The sequence below is a fragment of the Cnephaeus nilssonii genome (genome assembly GCF_951640355.1).
Source record: "Cnephaeus nilssonii genome assembly, chromosome: 22".
In the NCBI taxonomy this organism is placed as follows: Eukaryota; Metazoa; Chordata; class Mammalia; order Chiroptera; family Vespertilionidae; genus Cnephaeus; species Cnephaeus nilssonii.
This window is the reverse complement of record NC_137093.1, coordinates 2,701,919-2,726,726: the sequence shown is the minus strand read 5'-3', so window position 1 is coordinate 2,726,726 and position 24,808 is coordinate 2,701,919. Positions and strand designations below refer to the sequence as shown.

General features: G+C 41.8%; 1 protein-coding gene across 3 annotated transcripts in view; it reads left to right on the top strand.

Annotated features, from left to right (window-relative positions):
- The window catches only part of TBCEL (tubulin folding cofactor E like), a 70,549-nt gene that overhangs the window by 26,932 nt on the left and 18,809 nt on the right, over positions 1-24,808 (top strand). For all 3 annotated transcript variants that reach the window (XM_079762839.1, XM_079762840.1, XM_079762841.1), the window contains 5 exons: positions 1,110-1,249; positions 6,598-6,779; positions 8,356-8,612; positions 12,219-12,345; positions 13,950-14,066. In XM_079762839.1, the coding sequence (XP_079618965.1) occupies positions 1,110-1,249; positions 6,598-6,779; positions 8,356-8,612; positions 12,219-12,345; positions 13,950-14,066 (823 nt within the window). The remainder of the gene's footprint in view (positions 1-1,109; positions 1,250-6,597; positions 6,780-8,355; positions 8,613-12,218; positions 12,346-13,949; positions 14,067-24,808) is intronic.

Sequence of the window (24,808 nt, the reverse complement as noted above, 5' to 3'; positions counted from 1 at the left end):
CATAGGGTTAGTTCTTTGTAATTATGGAAGATTATTATTGAACAGTGTTTTGGTTCCTATATCCAAAGGTTACGAGCTTTTATTCTCATTGCAACGATCTTATCATCCCATATCAACTGGAATGACAGAAGGAAGTGGACTTCTTACTTGGTCATTTTTTTCAGGCTCCATTCTCTTTCTGAAAAACTTGATACTGATAAGTACTAAGTTGAAAAATCATGCAGTGTGAGGCCTCCATTATTAAACATTACCTTTGTGAGTCCTTGTTTTATGCACAGGGAAAGTGGTTGAGTTCTCATGCTTATCCCTTTCTTAGAGACTGGAGCCTGAGGCACGAAATTCCTGCAAGAGGAAGCCTTCCTTCCCCCGGCACTGGCTTCCCTCTGGCACCCGGGACCCGGACTTCCCTCCCAGAGGGAGGCCCTGCCCACCCATCGCAGCCCTCCCATCGGTGGCCTGGGCCTCCCTCTGCGGGCGATCATGGGGCGATGGCCGGGCCCCCTACCAATCGCATCGCACCTGCCTTGGCTGACCCGGCGCCAGTGGGTGTCATAGTGTGGTCCCGGATGGCCGTGCCACTGTTCGGCCATTAGGTCGATTTGCATATTATGCTTTTATTATATAGGATATTATATAGGATAGGATAGTAAGTGATTTTATTGACACGTAGACAAACAGAAGTAGGTTAGCAGAGACTATGTTTAATGGTTTGAGGTTATTTTAAAAGGCAGCAAAAGGTGAAACTATACACCAGACAGAGAGAAAAGAGCTATCCAGAATGATACTTTTGAACTAAATTTTAAAGAGGAAGAACTGAGGCCAATAAGAAGACACTGGTGGGTGACCCGAGTCGTGTGGACCTGGTCTTCAGGTGGCGGGGTGATGGCCTGTGTGGTGGATGGCAGGCTGCGGGAGGGGAGCCCCGTGCTTCCATCTCCTCCGGGTTTGGTTCTGAAACACACTGTTGCCTGCTTCACATTTGGCGTCTCCACTGAGGATTCCGAACCCTCAGGTCCCACATCGTAGCTTTGGATTTTGATTCCTGGGGGCTGCCTGTGTCAGACAAGAGCGAGGCTGACGAAGCAAGTGTTCTGTCTCCCGTGACCCAGATCGCCTCAACCTCCCCAGCGTCCTGGTGCTGAACAGCTGTGGGATCACCTGTGCGGGCGAGGAAACCGAAATCGCTGCCTTTTGCGCTCACGTGTCTGAGCTGGACCTTTCTGACAACAAGCTCGAAGACTGGCAGGAGGTAAGCTCTCCTATCGCTGCCCTTTGGGGAAATGCTGCAATCATCCTCGCATTGCTCATGGTATCAGGTATTCTGCTGAGCTCGTTCTCACTTGAGATTCTTGTTGTCTGTTTGCCTAAGATACATAACTGGCTGTTTCAGCCGTTCTTATGGTAATTTTTCAATTAACTTGATTATTAGTTTATACTAATGTGAAAAGCACTGAGGAACTTTATTCCAGGCATCCAAAGGGTAATAAGTTGAGAGAAGTTTAGACTGCTAGCAATGCATTAAATTTTCTACTCTTCTTTTTTTAAAATAGATTTTATTGATTTTTTACAGAGAGGAAGGGAGAGGGATAGAGAGTTAGAAACATCGATGAGAGAGAAACATCGATCAGCTGCCTCCTGCACACCCCCTACTGGGGATGTGCCTGCAACCAAGGTACATGCTCTTGACCGGAATCGAACCTGGGACCCTTGGCTGAGGGCCTGCAGCTGTCTGTGCGAGCTCTCTGGGGTGGCCCTCCCTCAGCTGGCCCTGTGCTATTTCTAGAGCCTCATCTTCATCTTTAACCTCATGCTGCTGCTTACAGCTCAGGAGAAGCTTTTCCAGGACAAGCTTCCTTGCTTTCGGTTCCTTCTCAGTCCACTGCCCTCTTTCTGTGTCTCAGCAAGACGCCCCGGCGCCACTCCTAGGAGCTTCCCTGGCGTCCCCCAGGCAGCCGCCTGCCCCCTGCCGGGTCCTGCTGCCCTGACAGGGTTTCTCACAAGGTTCTGCAACCACTGGCTCCCTCGGCATTTCCCTGCTCCATGACCTTCTGCGAAGTGGAGGTTTTTGTCTTTTTTATCATCAGCACCCAGCATACCAGGCACTCACATGTCTGTTGACTTCATTACTGAGTAAATGACTGTCTCTTAAGGGTTAATGAAGACCACTGCTCCAACTTTTCTTGTGATCTGAAGAAAAGCCCCTTCATTTTCAGTGCTTCAGTTTGCTCATGTTACAGACAGGGCTGCTGATAAAATTCATCACTGAGGCGTTTTATAGATGCTGAACGCTGTACAAATTCTGAGACAGCTTCCTATTGATCAGTTTTCTTCCGCTTCTCGTGTATTTGCTTATTTATTTCATAGCTTCAATCCAGTGACTGCTCCCAGTCATATTTCCTGTTTCTATTGAGATGCTCACCTGAATTCTTTGAGAGGCACGTCACTTGATTTCTAAGTGACTTGCTAGTATATGCAGTCTTCACTGGCTGTTCCAAGAAAACGTCCCTATTTGCACATGTTTTTATTGACTGATACACTGATCTAAACAGTGTGGTTCACTCCTTAGCAGATTATAGTCTGTGCCTTCTTTGTCCTTTGAGGTGCTTAATTGACACGCATGCTCTGTCCACACTGCACAGATGCAGAACTCCCTTGGTACCCTCCTCACGATCCCCGCAGTGTCCTCCTGCTGACCGCAGGGAGATTTTTGACCCGCGTGGGCGGCAAGTCGGACCAAATCTCCCTCTGAATCATTTCCGCTCCTGTGTCCGCAGGCTGCTTCTCCTAATCCGTTTCCTTGGGGGGTAAACTACTGAGGGGCGTGCTTCGTGCTCTGACCTGTGCCTTGGCTGCCTGGTGGGACCAGCTTAGCAGTGCTGACGTTGCTACCTCGGGAGAGCAGTTTATGGCAGCATGGGTCAGAACACAATTCGCACTGAGCACTCGGCCTTTTCTCTGCCTGGACGGAGAGCTGCGCTGACCCTGCCCACCCAGTGACGTGATGGCCAGAGGGTCGCGTGTCTGGACTCTGGAGTTTGTAGGTCCCACATGTACGCACTCTGTAGCTTGTTTTCAAGTAAGTGGTTGCTGCTACTGCCCTTCTGGTGTCCTTTCCAGTTTATTTTTGTTTCATCGTTGCTTTACATTTGTCCTTAACCTTAAACGTGATCGATCTCCGTCTTCTGGAACATAAATCAGAACACAGAGAGATGGGAGAAGTACAGCCAAAGAATATTGATTTTGAGGATTGATTAAACTCTGCTAGGCTACAAAAGCATAGGTCACAGTTTTAAGACATTACATTTCAACCCCATTGTAGCCCATATATCTGATTGCCAAAAAGATATTTGTTTCTGTCCATTAACTAAGTTTATTCAGCCAGTATTTGACATAGCAAAGTGGAACAAAATACTGTAATATCATTTGCTCTTGTAGTGTTTTGAATGATCACTAATGCTATGAGTAACTTCTTATGTAGTTTAAACTACTGGCTGCTATATATCCAGACTAAGATCAATGTGACTGAGAAGTGTAATACTTTGGGGGAAGCAAAGATTTGTCTCTATCCTTCTAAAGTCGGGCGTCTTTGTGTTAAAACAAGATGCATTTTTTTAGCTTTTGACTTGAATTTTTGTCTAACTAGATTTTACTCTGACCTTTCCCAAGGTATCTTCTGTTTCTTCCCTTTCTTATCAAAACCATTTTATAAAAGAGTTGAGAGGAGGGAAGTATTAGCTACTCAGGTGAGGTAGAGAATAGCTTGGGTAGAAGTTACAGATTGTTGTCTTATAATGCTTGTCCCATTTTTCCTAAAACTGTAATTTCTTTCTTTTTAGAAGCCCGAGTAGAGGGCCCCCTCTTAAATAATAGAATTGTGGAGACTTAAAGGAGACAGGAGTTCAGCTCCATGTTTCTGCACATGAGCCTGCTCAGCTCACTCCAGCTGGAAGCGGTTTCTGTTGGTTGGTTGGTTGGTTGGTGTTTAGAAGTTAAAAAAGAGAAGTCAGTGGGCTGCCCTAGAAACTTATTGCATGCTTGCCCGTCTTTGCTATTAGGACATTTTTCTGCCATAAGTAAGTTTACCTGTGTAAGGTGTTACATTTTTCAGAATCTTACTATTAATTTATGGTTACCCTAAAATACTTTCTAATTTCAGCTTTCTAAATAAAATATTTATTTGTTTTTAACATGTATTATTTTTTCTGCTTTAATTATTAGACTATAGTCTAACATCGTCTTTTTGGGATACTCCAGGGCTAGTAAGTCATTATTCTAATCTTTATTCTCATTGGACTGTAGGGTAGATGCAGACTCGGGAAAGGTTACATCAGTATCTGTTCGCTTTGGGAATTCTCCCAGAAATTGCTTCAAAAACCCTTAAATTATCAAATTTTGAGTATTTTCCTTTTTTAAAAAAATATGATATGACATATTGGTTCATACTAAATTTCTGTTAGTAGTAATTACATTTATTGAATGATTTTGTGCCATTAACTTCTGCAGTAAACATTAAGCGCCCCAGTGCAGAGGTGAATGAAGAAGGTTAAGTGCTGTCCCCGCTTTCCTGGAGTTTACGTTCTCCTGGGCAAGGAAACCAGCTTCTAAAAGGAGTGCCACGCACCATGAGCAGTGCTCGGCACACGTGCCTCGTTGAATTCTGCCAGCAATCCTGTGAAAACGATGGGTGCTATTTTCTTTGTGTTCCGGATAAGGAAACTGAGCTTTGGAAAGTTTTAAGACACAACTAGGAAGTGTTGGGACCTGGTCTGACCCCCAAACCAGTTCTACCTACTAGTATTCTGCTAACTTCTCTTCTCATAACTTCATTTACCACATTGCCTGGCTCTTCGGTGTTTAAACATTTACTGGGCTTCTAGCACTTTATATTACTTTAAGCCTAGTTTTCATTTTTTTCTGGTTATATTTATAATTTACTAGTTGTGGTACATGTGATAGAAATTCCAAGTTATCTATGTGATAGAAATTCCAAGACCCCCAAAGAATGCCTGAATCCCCTGGTAGTGCCAAGCCCTGGATGTACTATGGTTTTGTCTGTGCATGCATACATTTCATGGCTGCTCTCTGGCACATCCAAAGCGCCAGCATCCCTGCTCTTGTGCCTTGGCGTTATTATTAAGTGAAAGAAGGATTGCTTGAACAACAGTCCATCTGATAACCAAGATGGCGACCAAGTGACTAATGAGTGGGTGGGGCAGGTGGTGTATGCAGGGTGGACACCTGGACAAAGGTGATTTCTGTCCTGGGGCCGAAGAGCCGGACAGAGCGAGATGTAATCACGCTACTCACAGTGGCACCTGATTTAAAACTTGTGACTTGTTTATTTCTGGAATTTTCCATTTAATACTTTCATTCCATTATTGCCTGTGGGTAACTGAAACTGTGGAAAGCAGTACTGCAGATAGGGGGCGACTGTATATTGGGAAGAACCATGGGCTAACTTTAGATTTGCCTTTCTGATTTTCAACTTGAGATTTGGCTTTTGTGATTCTGAGACCTGATTTAACACAAGATGTTAATTATTTAACATCTCTGAGGCTCATTTTCTTAATTTTTTTAAAATGGAAATAGTCATCTTGCAAGTTGTTGGGGGCACGTAGTGCAAGAAGCTATGCAGGTCTATTGCTACATAAAGCCAATAGCTAAGGTCAGTAATGCTCAGGTCCTTTTTAAAATTTTTGTGTCTACCAGTTTACTAGTTAAATTATTAAATTTATGATCATGTTTTCTCTCTTATTATATAGTTTTTGTGCTTTTTTATATTTTCAGTCAATATATTTTAAAGTTTAGTACCTCTCTGACCCAAGCTGAACCTGTTTTCTAGTGATTGTGGCAATGTAGTCAATTTTGAACACCTGAATTGTTACTTTGTGGTCTTTAATCAAGTAAGTTTTTAAAATGTATCTTTATTGTTGAAAGTATTACAGATGTCCCCTTCCCCACCCCTCCCCCGAACCCCCGCCCTTCACTACACTATTGTCTGTGTTCATGGGTTATGCATATATGCATACAAATTCTTTGGTTAATCTCTCCCCACACTGAGATTCCACAGTCTGCTCCATGCTTCTGACTCTGGATCTATTTTGTTCATCAGTTTATTTTGTTCATTAGATTCCACATTTGAGTGAGATCATGTGATACTTGTCTTTCTCTGGCTGGCTTATTTCACTTAGCCTTAATGTTGTAATGAGGATGGAAGAAGAAAGGAAATATTCAAAGAGGATTACAAAGAGGACCCATACTGAGCTCTTTAATAACTTGTAGTCTAAAGTGTCATCAAAACTGTCTTTTCTCCATTTATCAAAGAGAATATCAGAATAAAAACCTTGCCAAAGGCAACATGGGAAATCTTTTTGTTTGTACCATTGCTTTTTCGTCCTGACACTGTTTCATAGAAGGATATTATTTGCCAAGATTTGTTGAAATTATTTATGCTACTCTGGGTACTGTCACTAAATAGAACTCCCCAATGTGAATGATCCTTTGCCTGGAGACCCACTCGCTTAGGCCTGTCTGAACATGATTGCTATTTAGAAACTGATTATTGCCTGATATGCTTTTTCTTTTTTTTCTCCCTAGGTCAGTAAAATTGTGTCAAATGTTCCCCAGTTGGAGTTTCTAAACCTGAGTTCCAACCCTCTGAATTTGTCAGTTTTAGAAAGAACATGTGCTGGGTCCTTCTCTGGGGTTCGCAAACTTGTCCTCAATAACAGCAAAGCCTCCTGGGAGACAGTGCACACGATCCTGCAGGAGCTGCCAGAGTAAGCCGGAACACATGCTGGGAGGCTGGTCGTCACCTGCCTGGGCATGGAATCCCCTGACCTGCCACTCAGAAACACTAGGCCTGCGGAGACAATGGGGAGCGGTTACCAACATGGAGTGGGTACAATGAGGGCGTGAATGTAACTCAGGAGCGTTTTACTGGAATGCTCATTCAGTGTTGAGTAACATGGGATATGCCAATCTTTGGCTAGAAAATAGCCCTGAGAATAGCACTTATCATTTCTAGATCAACCCAGCCTTTCTCCATTTTAATCTTCTGATTACCTGGTTTCAGAATTTTGCCTCAACCTTTTCTTTAGGAGGAAAAAATAATCACAGTATCTCTAAAATATATTAACACTCAGATGATTGTACATAGCTGGCCTCATTGGAAATAAACCTGGTATTCTTTTCAATACTTTATGCAAGAAATTATACTCTTGTCATTTTAGAGATGCTTTGTTACATTTGTTTGTATCTATCTTTAAATATGCATAAATGTTCAAAGGACGTTTAAAGAAATATATGAAGCTGTAGATTTTTTACTCTTTAAATATGAAAATTATCAAAGCTTTTCAGAATTTGGTCTCACCCCACTTATTCCACTTTAGTTTCCCACTATCACTCTAGTGAGATTGGTTTCCTCATGCCTGCAGCATCCAACATGGCACAGAATGAGTTTTAAACCCAGTTCCACTTTCTAATCATACTAGAGGCCCGGTGCATGAATTCGTGCATGTGTGGGGTCCCTTGGCCTGGCCTCTTGCAATCTGGGACCCCTCAGGGGATGTCGGAGAGCTGGTTTTGGCCCAAATCCAGGTACCGGGCCTCTAGTATGCATATAAGGTCTTTGGTTAATCTCTTCCCGCCCTCCCTCCTTCCCCCTCCTCCCTTCCCTCTGAGATTCATCAGTCTGTTCCATGTTCCCATGCCTGTGCATTGAGCGTCTGCCCCCTGGTGGTCAGTGAGCATCATAGCTACTGGTTGAACAGTCAGACACTTAGCATATTAGGCTTTTATATATATAGATGACCTTTGATAAGCTAATTAACCTCTCTGAGCACTATTTCCTTGTCTATAAAATGGGCATAACTAGATCTACCTTGCAGAAATAGAAGAACAGTCAGTCTATAAAGCATCTGGCATGGGGCCTGACACAGGGTAGAAATTCAATAAATGGTAGATATTGTTTGTGTTCTAAATATTTGTTCATGTTGCTTCTGGAATTTTCTTCCATCTTCTCTCAACTTGTATAAGTCTGCCCCTCCTTCAAGGTTATGCACCCTTACCTGATTATTCTAACACAATTTTAATTCCATGCCTCTATGAAATACTTTTGTACATACAGTTAGTACTTCTTAATTAAGCACAAAGTTAATTTAGTTCTGCGTTATATCTTCCTCTGCTGTGGTCTCAGCTGTATTTTAGCTTCAGGAAGATATCTGTATTTTCCCTGTAACCCCTAGCAGAGGCTCACACATAGTAGCACTTACTTATTTCTTCAACGAATGAAAATAGGTGCCAAGTAGGAAGTTAACTGCTCTACACAATGGAATACTTCTCTTTTCTTTCCAGTTTGGAGGAGCTCTTCCTGTGCCTTAATGACTATGAAACAGTGTCTTGTCCTTCCATTTGCTGTCATTCTCTGAAGCTCCTACATATAACAGACAACAATCTCCAAGACTGGACTGAAATACGAAAGTTAGGAGCAATGTTTCCTTCGCTGGATACCCTGGTCCTGGCCAACAACCACCTGAACGCTATTGAGGAGCCTGACGACTCACTGGCCAGGTTGTTTCCTAACCTGCGGTCCATCAGCCTCCACAAGTCAGGTGAGGTATCGGCTTGTTCTCATTCCCATGTGAACTGAGCTGAGCGTATGCATGAAATGCAGTGCAAGTGTGTTCCTGCAGTCAGCTCTGCCTTCTTAGAGGACCGTTTTCAGGAGTGACCTGCAGGTGCCTGGGGATCAGCTGAATTTAAGGCATTCATTGTCATAAATCAAGTGGCATAGTGTTATATTAGCTATTTACATTTTATATATTAAAGGGGTCATGCTGTGAAAGGAGTGAAATTGATGAATTGTATAGTAAAAGGCAGAGTAGAAAGAATATAAGGAATTGCAAACTAGACCATATTGTGTGGATTTAGGTTAGGGAATCCCAACCTGGTGTGCCTTTCAAATTTTCTCTTTTCTTTTCTACTACTTACATATTTGATTGCCAATTTGTTGCCATCTTATTCTGTGTATTACAGGAGTGAATATTTTTAGCTGATTTTAAAAAATTAACAAACTTTATTTTTTAGAGCAGTTTAGAGTCACAGCAAAATAGAGCAGAAAGTACAGAAAGTTTCCGCAGGCTCCCTCCCTTCACACAAGCACAACCTCCCCCACTCTCAGCATCCCAGCATCAGTGATACCTTGGTTACAACTGAACCTGCATTACACGCCCTCACCACCTAGTTTACATTAGGGTCATTCTTGGTGGTACACATTTTCTGGGTTTGGAAAGTTTATAATGACACGTACCTACCGCTTGTAGTATAATACTTAACAGTCTCACTGCCCTAACAGTCCTCTATGCGCTGCCCGTTTATCCTCCCCCCTTCCCAATCCTGGCAGCCATTGGTGTTTTCTGCTGTTTCCATAGTTTTACCTTTTCCAAATGTCATGTAGTTGGAATCATACAGCCTTTTCTGATTAATTTCTTTCACTTAAGTTTCCTTCATGTCTTTTTATGGCTTGATAGCTTATTTATTTTTAGCACTTACATCCTGTGAGGCCCAACCAGTGCTAGTCTACTGTCTGGATATACCACAGTTTATTTATCCACTCACAAACTAAAATACATCCTGGTTGCTTCCAGGTTTTGGCAATTATGAATAAAGCTGCTGTAAACCTCTGTGTGCAGTTTTTCTGTAGACATAAATTTTCAGTTGATTTGGGTAAATAGCAAGGAGGATAATTGCTAAATCATATGGTAAGAGTATGTTTAGTTTTATAAGGAACTGACAAACTGTATCCAAAGGAACATTTTGTATCTGCAATGAATGAGAGTTGCTTCACATCCTTGTCAGCATTTGGTGTTGTCAGGTTTTTTGATTTTGGCCTTTCTTTTTTTTTTTTTTTTTTTAATATATTTTATTGATTTTTTACAGAGAGGAAGGGAGAGGGATAGAGAGTGAGAAACATCGATGGGTGAGAAACATCGATTAGCCGCCTCCTGCACACCCCCTACTGGGGATGTGCCCGCAACCAAGGTACATGCCCTTGACCGGAATCGAACCCGGGACCTTTCAGTCCGCAGGCCGACGCTCTATCCACTGAGCCAAACCGGTTTTGGCTGATTTTGGCCTTTCTAATAGGTGCATAGTGGTATCTCATTGTTTTAATTTGCAATTCCCTTTTAGGATTTGGGCAGTGATGCAGGCTGTGAAAGAATTCACAACTGAGAAAAGAGATAGAATTTCCAGAGACAGAGGAGAAGTTGGAGGAAAAGTTAACTCCCTATACAGGCCACCAAAATGTTAGGGTTTGGCCGGTGACTCGGGCTGTGGAAGAATTCACAGCTTAAGAAGAGATGCAGAAAGGAAGTTTATTTTACTTTCCAAGAGAGGAAAGGGCCAGTGCATTGCTAATCAGTACAGGGTAGGGAACAAAAAGCAGCTTCCACTTTTAAAGAATAATGGCTGTCATTGCTAGGTGACAAGGAAGGGAGGGGTTTGTGTTGTACTGAAGTTGAGCAGATACCAGGGGCTGTCTTGAAAAGTTACAGTTTGTTTGCTTTCCAGAAGATAGTCTAGCAGATGCGCTAGGGAGGTATCTTATCAGCATTTTTCCCAAGCCTGTAGAACAAGCTTAGAGCAAAAGTTATGAAAAGTTTAAAAGAGGCTTCTTTGAAGGGGACTGGGGAAGTGAACTTTCTACTCATTAGAGACTCCTTGGTGGGAGTTATCCTTGAGTTCTGAAAACAGCAGGGAGGAGGTGGATGCCAGAATGTAGCCTGGAGAGTAGCTTACCTTGTCCTGCAGTTTGAACAGAGGGGCTATTTGAATCAGAGGAGCTAATATCTTGGGGTTTAATTACCAGGTACTTCTCATAAATTGTGGAGGGCCACAGCAAATTAAAAAAAAGGCCTTTTTTTCTGTCTTTACATCCCTAATGACATAAGATGCTGAATATGTTTTCATATATTTACTTGCCATCTATATATCTCCTTTGGTAAGGTGTCTATTCAGGTCTCTCACCCATTTTTTAATCAGATTGTTCATTTTCTTATTGTGGAGTTTTAAGAGTTCTTTGTGTATTTTATAGGGTAAGGATCCTTTATCAGATATGTTTTAGCACATATATTCTCCCTGTCTGTGGCTTTTCTTTTCATTCTCATGACATTGTCTTTTACTGGTAGCCTATTTCTTAAAACAACTACATAATTTAAAATAGATAACCTACAACAGAAAAAATGTAAACAGTTGAATTCACTGTAGAGGGTATAAGGGTGAGAACTAAGTTTTAAAAACTAGTATTTTGCATAATGAAGCTGTTTGACCGCCCCTTGAGCTAAGTCCATTCTTCCTCCTGGATGGGAATGCCATGCTGCAGGGAGAGGACAGTTGTGTGTGTGTGTGTGGGGGGGGGCGGGGGTGTCATGCACCAGAGTCCTCATAACTTGCTCCTCTGCTTTATGTTCACTGGAGATGGACAGAAATAGGAAGGGATCACATTCTCTAACATGGATTCAACGTGTTGTAAAATCGGCCAGCTTCATTGTTACAGCAATATTTTTCCAACCACTGCCAAGTATTGACTTGGGTGATGTATTTATTCACAGCGATAGGCAGGATTTCATTTTAGGAATAGATGAACTTAATTTATTGCATGTTCTTACCCAAAGGTTCAGGTTTTTTTTTTTTTTTGTTTCCTTTAAATTTTGAATTTGTTTTCCCTGTCCCCAAAATCAGGACAGTATGAAAGAGAGTTAATACTTCGTTTCTGGATCTGCTGAACTTGCCCCATTTTAGAATTTATTAGGTAAAAAATTTGAGTCTGATCATAAATGGTCCTGTTCCCTGAGTCTGTACTTGATGGGAGAGTTGATTATGTCACCATTCTCTGTCATCATGGCATACATCCTGCTTATTGAAATCACCGGTGATCCCTTTACAAGCCATTTGGGTGGAGAGTTAGTAGATGAGTGGATGTTGGAGAATGAAGGTCTCTCTCCTTGACCACTGGGATCACAGGGATAGGAGAGACTAGGGAAGCCTTTATGCTGTGAAATGTATTCCATTCTTTCCTTGGATTAGAAAAAATTCAGGATCTCTAGTTTACAATTATTTTAATATTTCACATATTAACTGAAGTTTTTTTTTCTATGTTTATCTTCTTATTCATGTACTTTTCTGGATTTATTTAAAAAATATGTTTTTCAAATTAGGTTTGCAGACCTGGGAAGACATTGACAAACTAAATTCATTCCCTAAACTTGAAGAAGTGAGATTGTTAGGCATTCCTCTTCTGCAGCCATACACCACCGAGGAGCGCAGGAAGTTGGTAATAGCCAGGTCTGTTGTCCGGTTCCTCTGCCTCCCTCCCCTGGGCCTTGTTATTTCATTGCAGGAATGAGACACTCTTTAGGAGGGAGTGCATTATAAGTTGATCCAACTTGTGAACAGACTGTGCTTGAAGGAGCTGCTTTTGTAGCTTGAAATCCTGGAAGGAAAGGAATGCAATATGATGAGAAAAATGTGAAATGTAATTGGCCTGCCAAGACCACTGCAAAATTTCCTCACCAATCTATTCTATTTTTATACTTTTTTATATTTATAATATTTGAAGTTCTGTTTTGGGTCATGAAGTAAAGGTAGGTAGAATCAGCTGTCCTTATTTTCTCTGTTAACATAGTGGTCATTTAAGGTGTAAATACCTAAAAATCAGGCTGTTGCAGCATCTTAAAACTTAAGAGAGCAGCATCTGTATTTTCCAATTATCATATAGGTCGAGAGAGCAGCATCTGTATTTTCCAATTATCATATAGGTCGACTTAGATTTGGCTACTGTTTTGTTATCTTCTGCCTTTCCTGCCTCAGACTCCCACAGACTGCTGAAACGACCCGTGCGTGTTATTTCTGCATGTGCCTTAGCAACAACAGTGTTCAGCTAAGGTGTGAGGGATGGAGCGCTGATCTGCTCTCTGGGCACTATCACGGCAGTTTCGAAAGGAGAGCAGGAGGCTTTAAGGCCCCGGGAAGAAGAGTGGCTCCTTAAACAGTGTTGTTCTCTCTGACCCACTGACACCCAGCAGGGCTTCCCTGCTGCTCGCAGGGACATGCACATGGACACCTCGCTGAAGAAATCCCTCAGCGGCCTTGTCTTCTAGGAAGAATAAGCCTTGCTGTGGGCCTTGTATTTTTACATAGCTCTTTCGTAAATACAATAAGCTAATTCCTGAAGTGTATGACCAAACTGTACTGACTACTCTATAGACTTCTGCTGTCCAATTTGGTACCATTAGCCATGTGTGACTTTTAAGCACTTGAAATATGGCTAGTCTGAATTGAAATGTGCTAAATGTGTAAAATATACATTGGATTTCGAACACTTTATATGCAAAAGAGAATGTAAAATATCTCATGAGTTATTTTTTAGTATTGATTACAGGTTGAAATGATTATATCCTGCATATATTGGGTTAAATACAATATATTATTAAAACGAATTCCATCTGCTTTATTTTTACTTTTTAAAATATGGCTGGTAAACCTAGGCTACATTTGCCAAATCTTCTTTCACATTGCACCTGCTTTCAGGATATACTGAGTTCTGCGATTTGGAAGATTTGGCAAATGTGTACTAGGGTTAGAGACTGTGTGTAAATTACATGTGTGGCTTGCATCATGTTCAAGTTGGACAATACAACCTAGAACCTAGAATGTTATTTTGAAGAGTGAGTGTGATTATAAAAGGGCAGTGTCTCATCCAAAAATGAAGCTTAAATATTTTGGGTCCTTTTATATTATGTCCCTTTAGTTTATGTCAGTAGTTGCACACAAGCACAGCTGCATCAAAAGTTCCTTTCAAGAGAATAATGGCTCAAATCAATAATTCTGTTTCCAAAGCTAAATGTTTTTCATATCTGAAAAAGTCTTTATTTTGGTTTTACTGACAGATTGCCATCAGTTTCCAAACTTAATGGCAGTGTTGTTACCGACGATGAGCGTGAAGACTCGGAGAGGTTTTTCATTCGTTACTACGTGGCTGTTCCGCAGGAAGAAGTGCCATTCAGGTAAGAGCCCCATCGGCTCAGGGGCTCTGCAGCAGGCGTTGCGGCAGCTTAAGCAGTACTTTTGTAGAGCGGAATCTGATAACTTGTTATTGGACCCTCTGAGAGGAGATTGGTGATGGGTTAAAAAGCAAAGAAACACGAAAGCCAACCAATTTTCTCTCGTTTCCCACAGTGTGTTGTGTCTGCCTTGCACGCCTAAGTATTTGGCTGCTTCTGGTAGTTCCCACTTCATACTTTACATCATTGATTTCTTTTTTTAATCCTCTTTGGGGGCAAATTGGTCTCTTCTTTCACATTGCACCTGCTTTCAGGATATACTGAGTTCTGCAATTTGGAAGATTTGGCAAATGTATACTAGGTTTAGAGACTATGCAAAAAGATTGGAAAGCAGACTCCAGGAAATAGTAAAGGAATTTAGTATGGTTGAGTATGAAGAGAAATGCTGAGGGCTAAATTAATAATTACCTTTAAGTGTCTAAAGAGTTATTATATATTATTTGGTGACGGACTACCTTTAATGCTGTGTAAATATAAAAGGAAATGCAACATGTATGTTATAGGTAGAAGAAAATAAATTTCCCAGTTTTCTAGGTGTTGGTAACTATACTCAGGTACCTATAAGTTATATGCTTTTCTTAATTACTTTTAGAATTATATGAAATCTTATTTAACACGAGGAGTTTGCTGGTAAATTCCCAGTCAGGGCACATAGCTAGGTTGCAGGTTCAATCCCTGGTTAGGCCAGGTGTGGGAGGCAATCGATTGATGTTTTTCTCTCACATCAATGTTTCTTTCTCTAAAGTGAAAAACAAAACAAAAACATCCTCAGGTGAGGATTTAATTAATTGATTAATTAATTAAGCTAAGAATAGCCAGGTAGAGAGATAGCTAGTTCTATGCCTTTTAACAACTGAACTGACAAACAAAATAAAGACAGGCTCATAGAGAGCAGGCTGACAGCTGTCAGGGATGGTGGTTGGGGGCTGGGTTGGAGGGTGAAAGGATTGATTTAAAAAAAGAGAAAAAACTCATGAACATGGACAGTGGTGTGATTGCAGCAGGGAGGGGGAGAGAGGTATATGGGGGAAAAGGTGATGGAAGAAGACTTGACTTGGGGTGATGTACACACAATACGATGTATAGATAATGTATTCTGTGACTATACACCTGATGCCTGTACAATTTTGTTAATTCAATAAAAGAAAAGAAATAGAAGGTAACTTTTTAATATTAGTTAAGAATAGCCAGGTAGAGAGAAATAGATATTGTGCCTCTTAATACAGCCCAGAAATATTAGGTTAAACTGCATGAAATTTTTTTTAGGTAACAAATGGTCATTAATCTATAGCTTCATTTGACTCAAACTAACATATTAATGAAAGAAATAAACATTCTAGCCCAGCTGGTCTGGGTCAGCGGTTGAGTGTCAACACATGAACCAGGAGGTCACCGTTTGATTTCTGGTCAGGGCACATGCCCAGATTGTGGGCTCAATCCCCAGTAGGGGGCATGCAGGAGGCAGCTGATTGATGATTTTCTCTATTCATTGATGTTTCTATCTCTCTGAAATCAATAAAAATATATTTAAAAGAAAAGTAAATATTCTAGCTTTGAGCCAGAGTCTTCCACTATAGTTTCCTTAACTTCCAGTATATATATGGGCAGTGAATTGTTCTCTGTTCCTGATGGCACTAAGTATCCTAAAGGCCATTCATGTGTCTATGCTGGTTGCTGTTCTTGAATAAAGGTCCCTGAAATCATCTTGAATCAGTGGAAGAATGTATTGGGAGGATACTGAGAAGCTAAAATAGGTAGGAACCAAGGGAGGCAAGGATAGCCAAGGTTCCAACTCATGGTTTGTTTATTTATCTCTGCTGCCACTGTCTCATCTGGGCATGACAATTCTGGACTTTACCACTGGACACTTACAGCTCTGCCATGGACTTTGATTCCCTTCCTAAGTAATGAAAATACTCACTGATCTTTACTTCAGAATTATACATCTGACCAATTGGTTGGCTATATTTAAGGCATGTGCTCACACCTGTTTTTCTAGCAATAGGGAGAGGGATTATCTGCTCCACTTTGGCTTCTGCAGTGAGGTAGATCTTGGGACTTTTTTCCCAATAGGGACAAATCAGCAAAAAGAATATCTACTATCATCTGCCACTTTGACTACCCAGCATTTATACACATATCTTCCCCAGTCACATTTAAATATTTTTCTTACCTGCTCTCATATATTCCTTGTATAAATGAAAACACATTTCACTCTCCGTGAAATTAGATAGCCCATTTATTCTAATCCTAGGCACTCTGTTCTTGAGTAGCTACATGCCATCAAGCCACTTTCATTTCTACTGGAGATCCAAGAAGGCATCAGAGCAGTGTGCTCACCTCCTCCCAGGACCAAATTATCGAACAGCCAGCCTGAAGAACCAACTGAAGGCCAGCTGAAGAGAAGTCTCAGAACCAAGGATTTATAGAAGAAGCCACAGTGAGACGGTGGGAAGGGCAGAGCACCTGCATGCTGTGGTTGAGAATTAGGAGGGGTATCTCATCTGCAAAGGTCCCCCTGAGGAGTGGTGGGACTTCCCTCACTCTGGGCTTCCCAGCCAAGAGAACTAGAAAAAGGGAGCCCACATAGTATCTGACTGAAAATCTGTGGAAATCTCATCTGCCAGAGACAGAGGGGAGTCTTCTAGAAACCCAGTCACCCTCTTAAAGGGCTTAGAGGAGGTGAGTCATCCAAGGAGAGACTGGGTTATGTGGCTTTGAGGAGAGAGCTAGAGAGACAGCCGCCATTGTCCCTGTTCTGAGTCCCTCTCCCACACGACCCACAGGTGCCATCTTTCCTGGGTCAAGCACTCTGCCTCCATTTGCGTCAGCCTGGGTGGATGCACTAGTTTACTGTCTCCACCATCTGTGGCCCTGCCCTGCCACACTTGTTCCCTGCAGAGGAGTTTGCTGGCTGCAGCCAGCCTAGGCCTGTGGAACAGACTTTAATGGAAGGCTCTCGAGAAGGTTCATTTCTCCACCTACTCACCACTCGCCACATGCCCCGACTGACACCACCATTCCTGTGCAGAGCTCTTCCTCCACAGGGCCACACTGTGGTCTGTCTTAGCTCCATGAACTCTACTGGCCTTTCCCTGGAAACTCCCTGAGACCACCAAGGTCCACAGGCTTTAGGTGGGTGGCAACTGGCCTTGGCGTACCCTGGGACTTTGGCTGAGTGGCTTCAGGCCCAGTACTAGCACCAAGATTGAATGTGTATCAGCCTCATGAACATCACTTGTTTCTACCTGGTGATTCACTGAGAATAATCTTACATAACCTGCATACTGCCAGAAGGTCTCTCAGTGACTAAGCCTAACAGGTGGCCCACAGCGGGAGGCATATCTCTGTGCCTTGGCCCTTTTGCTGACCTGCCCCCAGGCTTGGTTCTGGTGGAAATCAGCATTGATACGCAGCTTGGCTGCTCCCTTGTGTACTCAAGGCCCAGCAGAGGCAGCCACAAACTATGGATTGCTTGGTAGGTAGCTCCAAAGAGGTAGCCCAGGGCCATTCAAGGACAGCATCTGACAGTGACATGCACTGGAGTCCCTTCCAAGACACCCAAGAACCAACACACCCAGTTCTGCATTTCAGACCACAGTAGAGCATAACCCAATTGGCTTCACAAGTGGAACACCCAAAGGGAGATCTTGCAGGCAACAGACGCTGCTGGGATTAATTCCACTTGATGGGGTCACAGCTTTTGCACAGCAGTTTGTACACTGTGTTTGCAGTCAGTCCTCAGAGTCAGCCAACCTGAGTGTCAACCCCACCCATGGATGGGATGGGCCAACAACAATCAAAACTGAACTACAACAGGAGGGACATATGCAAGGAACATTCCTGGAGCACCTACCTTTGGTGATCAAAGAGACTACACCAATGAGCCACACTGGACACCTACTGCATAAGGCCAGCCTATCAAGACTGGCAGACATAAAAGATTTACCTAATACACAGAAACAAACACAGAGCGGCAGCAAAAATGGGGAGACAAAGTAGCATGCCCCAAATGAAAGAACAGGAGAAATCGCTAGAAAAAACAAAACAAAAACTAAATGAAGTGGAGGCAAGCAATCTACCAGGTACAAAGTTCAAAACAATGGTTAGAAGGATGATCAAGGAACTTAGGGGAAGAATGAATGAACTAAGTAAGAATTTAAAGCATATAAAAGGACATAGAAATCACAAAAAGAACCATTCAGAAATGAAGAACAGTATCTGAAATTAAGAATACACTAGAAGGCATGAGCAGCAGATTAGATGAAGCAGAGAATGGAATCAGTGATTTGGAATGACCAAGACAAGGTAGCAAAAAATAATCAGAGAAGCAAAAAGAAGAAAAACTTTTTCTAATGAAAATAGTTCAAGGGACCTCTAGGACAACATGAAGTGTTACAACATCCACATTATAGGGGTACCAGAAGGAGAAAATAGATAGCAAGGGATTGAGAACCAATTTGAATAAATAATGACTAAAAAAAAAATCTTCACTGATCTAGTAAATCTTCACACCAAGACACATTTCATAATTAAAATGGCAAGTTAAAGACAAAGCATCTTAAAAGCATCAAGAGAAAGACTTATCTACAAAGGAGCTCCCATAAAACTATCAGCTTGTTTCTCAACAGAAACATTTCAGGCCAGAAGGGATTGGCATGAAATATTCAGAGTGATATAAAGCAAGGACCATCAACCAAGACTAGTCTACACAGCAAGGCTGTCATTTAAAATGGAAAGGAAAAAAGAGCTTCCCAGACAAGAAATAGCTAAAGGAATTCATTATCACCAAACCAGTATTACAAGAAATGTTAAAGGGACTTCTTTAAAAATAAGAAAGGAACAAACAACAACACATAACTATAAAGGCCTGGCCATTGTGGCTCAGTGGTTGAGCATTAACCTATGAACCAGGAGTCATTGTTTGATTCCCAGTCAGGGCACATGCTCAGGTTGTGGGCCCAGTCCCCAGTAAGGAGCGTGCAAGAGGCAGCCAATCAATAATTCTCATGTTTCTAGTTCTCTCTCCCCCTCCCTTCCTCTCTGAAATCAATAAAAATATTTTTAAAATAGAATAAAATGACAATATGTACATACCTGTCAATAATTACTTTCAATGTAAATGGATTAAATATTCCAATCAAAATACAGTAACTGAATGAATAAGAATATAAGATATATATATATATATATATATATATATATATATATATATATATGAATACACACACACACACACACACACATATATTGTCTGCAAGATATCCAACTCAGAACAAAAGATAACAGACTGAAAGTAAAGGAATGGAAACAGATATTTCATACAAATGGAAACAAAAGAAAAAAGCTGGGTAGCAATGCTTATAACAGACAAAATAGACTTTAAAACAAAATTAAAATAATTTCCCTTGAGATAGGGATCAAGACAGAGATGTCCTCTCTCACCACTCCTATTCAACATAGTACTGGAAGTGCTGACTAGAACAATCAGACAAGAAGAAGTAAAACTTATTATTTGCAGATGATGGTACTGTATATAGAGAACCATAAAGATTCTACCACCAAAAAACTATAAGAGCTAATAAATGAATCCAGTAAAGTAGCAGGGTACAAAATAAATATTCAGAAATCAGTTGCATTTTTATACACCAATAATGAACTATAAAAAAAGGGAAACTAAGAAAACAATCCCATTTACAGTTGCCTCCTTAAAATATAGTGCCAAGGAGGTAAAAAAAAAAAAATAGATACTATAGTAAGAAATTGAAGCAGATATAAATAAATGGCAGCATAGATTATCCTCATGGGTAGAAAGAATTAACTTAATTAAAATTTCCATACTACCCAAAGCAATGTATAGGTTCAACACAATTTGTATCAAAATATCTGGCGTTTTTCACAGAATTAGAACAAATAATTTAAATATTTATATGGAACCACTAAAGACCATAAATAGACAGCAATCTTCAGAAAGACCACCAGCCTGACAGGTGTGGCTCAGTGGTTGAGCATCAACCTATGATACAGGAGGTCACTGTTTGATTCCTGTTCATGGCACATGCTTGGGTTGTGGGCTTGATCTCCAGTGGGAGGCATGCAGGAGGCAGCAGATCAATGATTCTCATCATTGATGTTTCTGTCCCTCTCTCCCTCTCCCTTCTTCTCTGAAATCAATAAAAATACCTTCTTTTAAAAAAAAGAAAGACAGAAGAACAAAATTGGAGGTACCACCCTTCCTGATATCAAACTATATTACAAGGCTATCGTAATCAAAACAGCATGGTACTGGCATAAAAAAAGACATATATGTCAATGGAAAAGAATAGAGAACCCAGAAGTAAACCCACACCTATATGGTAATTTAATATTTGACAAAGGAAATAAGAACATACAATGGGGTGAAGACAGTCTATTCAATAAATGATGCTGGCAAAATTGGACAGATACAAGCAAAAAAAAGGAACTAGACCACCTTCTTACACCATATACAAAAATAAACTCAAAATGGATTAAAAACATAAATATGACTCAAAACCATAAGAGTCCTAGAAGAAAGCATAGGCAATAACATCTCTGACATTTCTCTTAGACGTATTTTTTATGACATATCTCCTTGGGCAAGGGAACTCCCCCAAAATAAATGGGACTACATCAAACTAAAAAGTTTTTGCACAGCAAAGGAAATCTCAGGGAAACAAAAAGACAACCTACTGATTGGGAGAAGATAATCGCAATGATTCATCTGATAAGGGGTTAATATCCAAAATTCATAAAGAACTCATACAATTCAACACCAAAATACCAAACAATTCAATAAAAAAATGGGCAGAGAACCTGAATAGACATTTCCCCAAGAGGACATACAGATGGCCAATAGACGTGAAAAGATGCCCAGTGTCACTAATTGTCAGAGAAATGCAAATTAAAACCACAATGAGATATCATCTCATACCTGTAAGAATGGCTATCCTATATAATAAAAGGGTAATATGCAAATTGTCCCCTGGACCAGAAGTTCAACCATGGGCAGGGCCAAGCCAGCCTACCTCCCACATCCCTTACCTCCCGGCCGTGCATGAATTCATGCACCGGGCCTCTAGTCATCAATAAATCAATACACAACACTTGTTGTTGGTGATGATGTAAAGAAAAGGGAACCCTCGTGCACTGTTGCTGTGAATGCAGACTGGTACAGCCAGTATAGAAAATAACATGGAGTTTCCTCCAAAAATTAAAAATGGAACTGCTTATGACCCAGCAATCCCACTTCTGGGTATATATCTGAAGAAATCCAAAACACTAATCGGAAAGAATATATGCACCCTCATGTTCATTGCAGTGTTATTTACAGTACTCAAAATATGGAAGCAACCGAAATGCCCATCAATAGACAAGTGGATAAAGCAGTGGTACACATACACAATGGAATATTACTCGGCCATAAAAAATAAGGAAATTTTACCATTTGTGACAGCATGAATGGACCTAGAGGTTATTATACTAAGTGAAATAAGTGAGTCACAGAAAGACAAACATCATCTGATTTAGTTTATATGTGGAATCTAAAGAACAATATATATGAACAAACAGAACAGAAACGTGCTCATAGATAGAACAGACTCCTGGTTGCCAGAGTGGAAGGGGGTTGGGGACTGGATGAAAAAGGTGAATGGATTAAGAAGTACAAATTTGTAGTTACAATATAGTCAGTGGGATATAGTCAAATACATTGTAATATCTATGTAGGTTGGTATTGGAAATACCTGGTTGAACAGTATGTACAGTATATGATTGTCTAATCACTATGATGAACACCTGAAACTAATCCTATATAATAAAAGGCTAATATACAAATTGTCTCCTTGACTGGGAATTCAACCGGGAGTTCAACCAGCCCCTCCCCACAGCCAGCCTGGCCCAATCAGCCCCTATTGGGGCATGCCGTCCGGCCAGACCCCACCCGTGCAGGAATTTGTGCACCGGGACTCTAGTACAAAATAATAGTGAGTGTAAACTTATTGAAAAAGTCAAACCTCAGTTCTTGAGTGTCTCCCATCTGGAGCAATTCAGTTCTTGACCAAGTTGTTCGTGGAAAAGTGTCTCAGTTGTTGAACAAAACTTCAGTTCTCGATCACCATTGCATGGTGATACTCTGTGATCAGTCACATGTCTCTCAGGTGACAAAGGAGAGAATGCACGAGTATGAGTCAGTTTACCACTAAACCTCGCATTAACATCTCAGGAAATTGTTGGGCCCTAAGAAGGTTAGTGATGGCAACAAAGTGAAAAGGAAAGTTGTGAGAACATGATAGAGCTTAAAAAGGAAATAATTGCAGTTTGATGGAGGTGTTTGCGAGTCTGACCTGGCTACTGAGTATGTCATGGTGAAATTGATGATTAGCACAATTTTAAAATATAACGAGGCCATTAAGAGTGCTGATGTTGCTAAGGGTGTGGGACATTAGCCAGGACAGCCTTTGGGGCAGTGATACAGGAACAAGCGAAGTCGCTGCAGGCCGCCCTGGAAGACACCCCAGGACTGAGTGCTGAACGTGACACGCCTAAGGCCAGTAGATGCATTTAAGAAAAGTGTTTGTTTGTAGATTAGTCAGTCCAGGAGACATGCACTGTATATAAGAAAGGTTAAAACGGGATCATTTGGGGGCCCGGAATGGATTAATTCAATTTACATTATTTCTAACGGGAAAAATATGATACGGCTTTTGAACAAATCACTTCTTGAACAGCCTTCCGGAAATAATTAAGTTCAAGAACCATGTTCCCCTGTACCAGTCATGTGTGCTCTGGGTCTTAGCTCTGCTGGAAGAGGCGGGGCTTCCTGGAAAATGACTTGATCTGGTGACGCTAGGAGAGAAGGACACAGCAGCTCTGAGCGCGAGGCTCAGGAGCACTCGTAACTCTTCCCGGGTAGTGCGCTGCGGATTCTGTGTGACTTGGTGGGAAGGAGTAAGCGGGAGTTTGGCAGATAATTGGGGGTGGGGGTGGGGGTGGGGGTGGGTAGGGCCCAGAGCAGTCTGTTAAAGACCTTGCTGTGACATACCAGGAGACTAGGGCTTTTTGTAGCTGTGGGAAGTCATTGGATGGTTTCAGTGGGGAAGTCAGGGCCAGACTTCAGGTCATATTTAGGAGAAGCTCAGAGCCCCAGAGCCCCAGTTCCCAGCGAGACTTTAGTCGAGGCGGGTGTGTGTGCTGGAGTTGCCTGTGTCTACAGAGGTGCACGTTGGTGCACGTCTCCACGCGTTTGGCTTAGTCCTCAGAAGACACACTGTGAGGCGCTGCTCTTTTTCTGTATTCAGAGACCTGATCTCTCATGGGGTAGAAAAATGTCATTTAGAGAGGAAGGGACTTCCATGTTTATGGAGCTGGTACAGTCTCTATGTTTATTATTTTTGCCTTGCCTTTTATCAGATGTCTGTCCACATTGCCTATAGTTATCAGTTTTTCCTTCATTTTAAAGTGTTTTCTTTATCTCTTAATTTTCTCTGAGAGTTTTAATTTAAATTGCATATTTGGAACTCCACTAATATCCAGTCATAGTTTTACAGAGAGACAAAAAGAAAAACTATGTAACTTTTCTTTTATAAATCAAAGTACCTGCTTCTTTTGGGAGTCAATGGTTTCTTTATGTTTTTGAGGATATTGGCGGAAAGTAGATTCCTTGATTTGGGGTGTCTCTATTTTTCAGACTTTAACATTTTTCTGGGGAGGAATTGTAGGAGGCGGAGCTCCTGTGACAGTTCTGTGATGGAGGAAGTGCTGCTGTCAGACAGTGGCCACGCCCGAGGAGGCTTTCCAAAGGCCTTGCTTTGCGTTTGCTCTCCTTGGTACCTCACTTGCGGTGGGCCCCAAGGTTCCCTAAACTGCACCCTGGGAAATTCCTGTTTGTGATGCCCGGGGCTGTATTAGGCATTTGTCAGATGCTTATTTGGTAGTCATCAGTGGTATGCTTTTTAAAATACTGAGAGTGGCTTTTCTTCCTGCCCGAGACGAATGGCTGTTCTGAACTGCGCGGATCGGATCTCCCTGTGGTGGAGAGCGGGCAGCAGCCTGTATTTGGACACCACTCAGGGAGGCGCATTTTGTCCGGGGTGCTGGAGAAACCCTAGTGTGCTGTGTCCCTGACCTCATGTTCCTCTCAGACAGAGGGCCTGTGTGCGAGGAAACATGCCTGCCCAGGGCCCGGGTCTCCTGGGCCTCTCCATGCTGCCAGGCTCCATCATCTCTGACAGGGCCCTGACCCCGCCCTCCTCACTTTCTGCAGGAGTTGTGAGTCTCGGACACAAAAGGGCTTTCTCCTGCCCCAGAGCCTCTGAAAGGAGAGCTTCCCCTGAGGCAAGGCCTTTGTCATTCCCACTACCCGGGCCTCTATTTTGACTTCTTGCCACTTTCCCAGCCTGGGGAAGATGGGCTGCCTTCCTATGGGGATGGAATTCTGTGTGGGAATTGGAATAGACCTGCGAAGGACAGGAGCAGTGAGAGCCAGCCTCCCAAATCCTGGTCTCCAGGGCGACTGTCCGGAGGGTCCCAGCTTTTGTTTGGCAAGTGCAAGGGGACAGCTTTATCTTTTGTGTTTTGTTTGCTTTTTAGAATAAAATCATGAAAAATACTGAAATAATAAAACAGTCATGTTTATACTATTCAGAACTGGTAATGTTAATATTTTA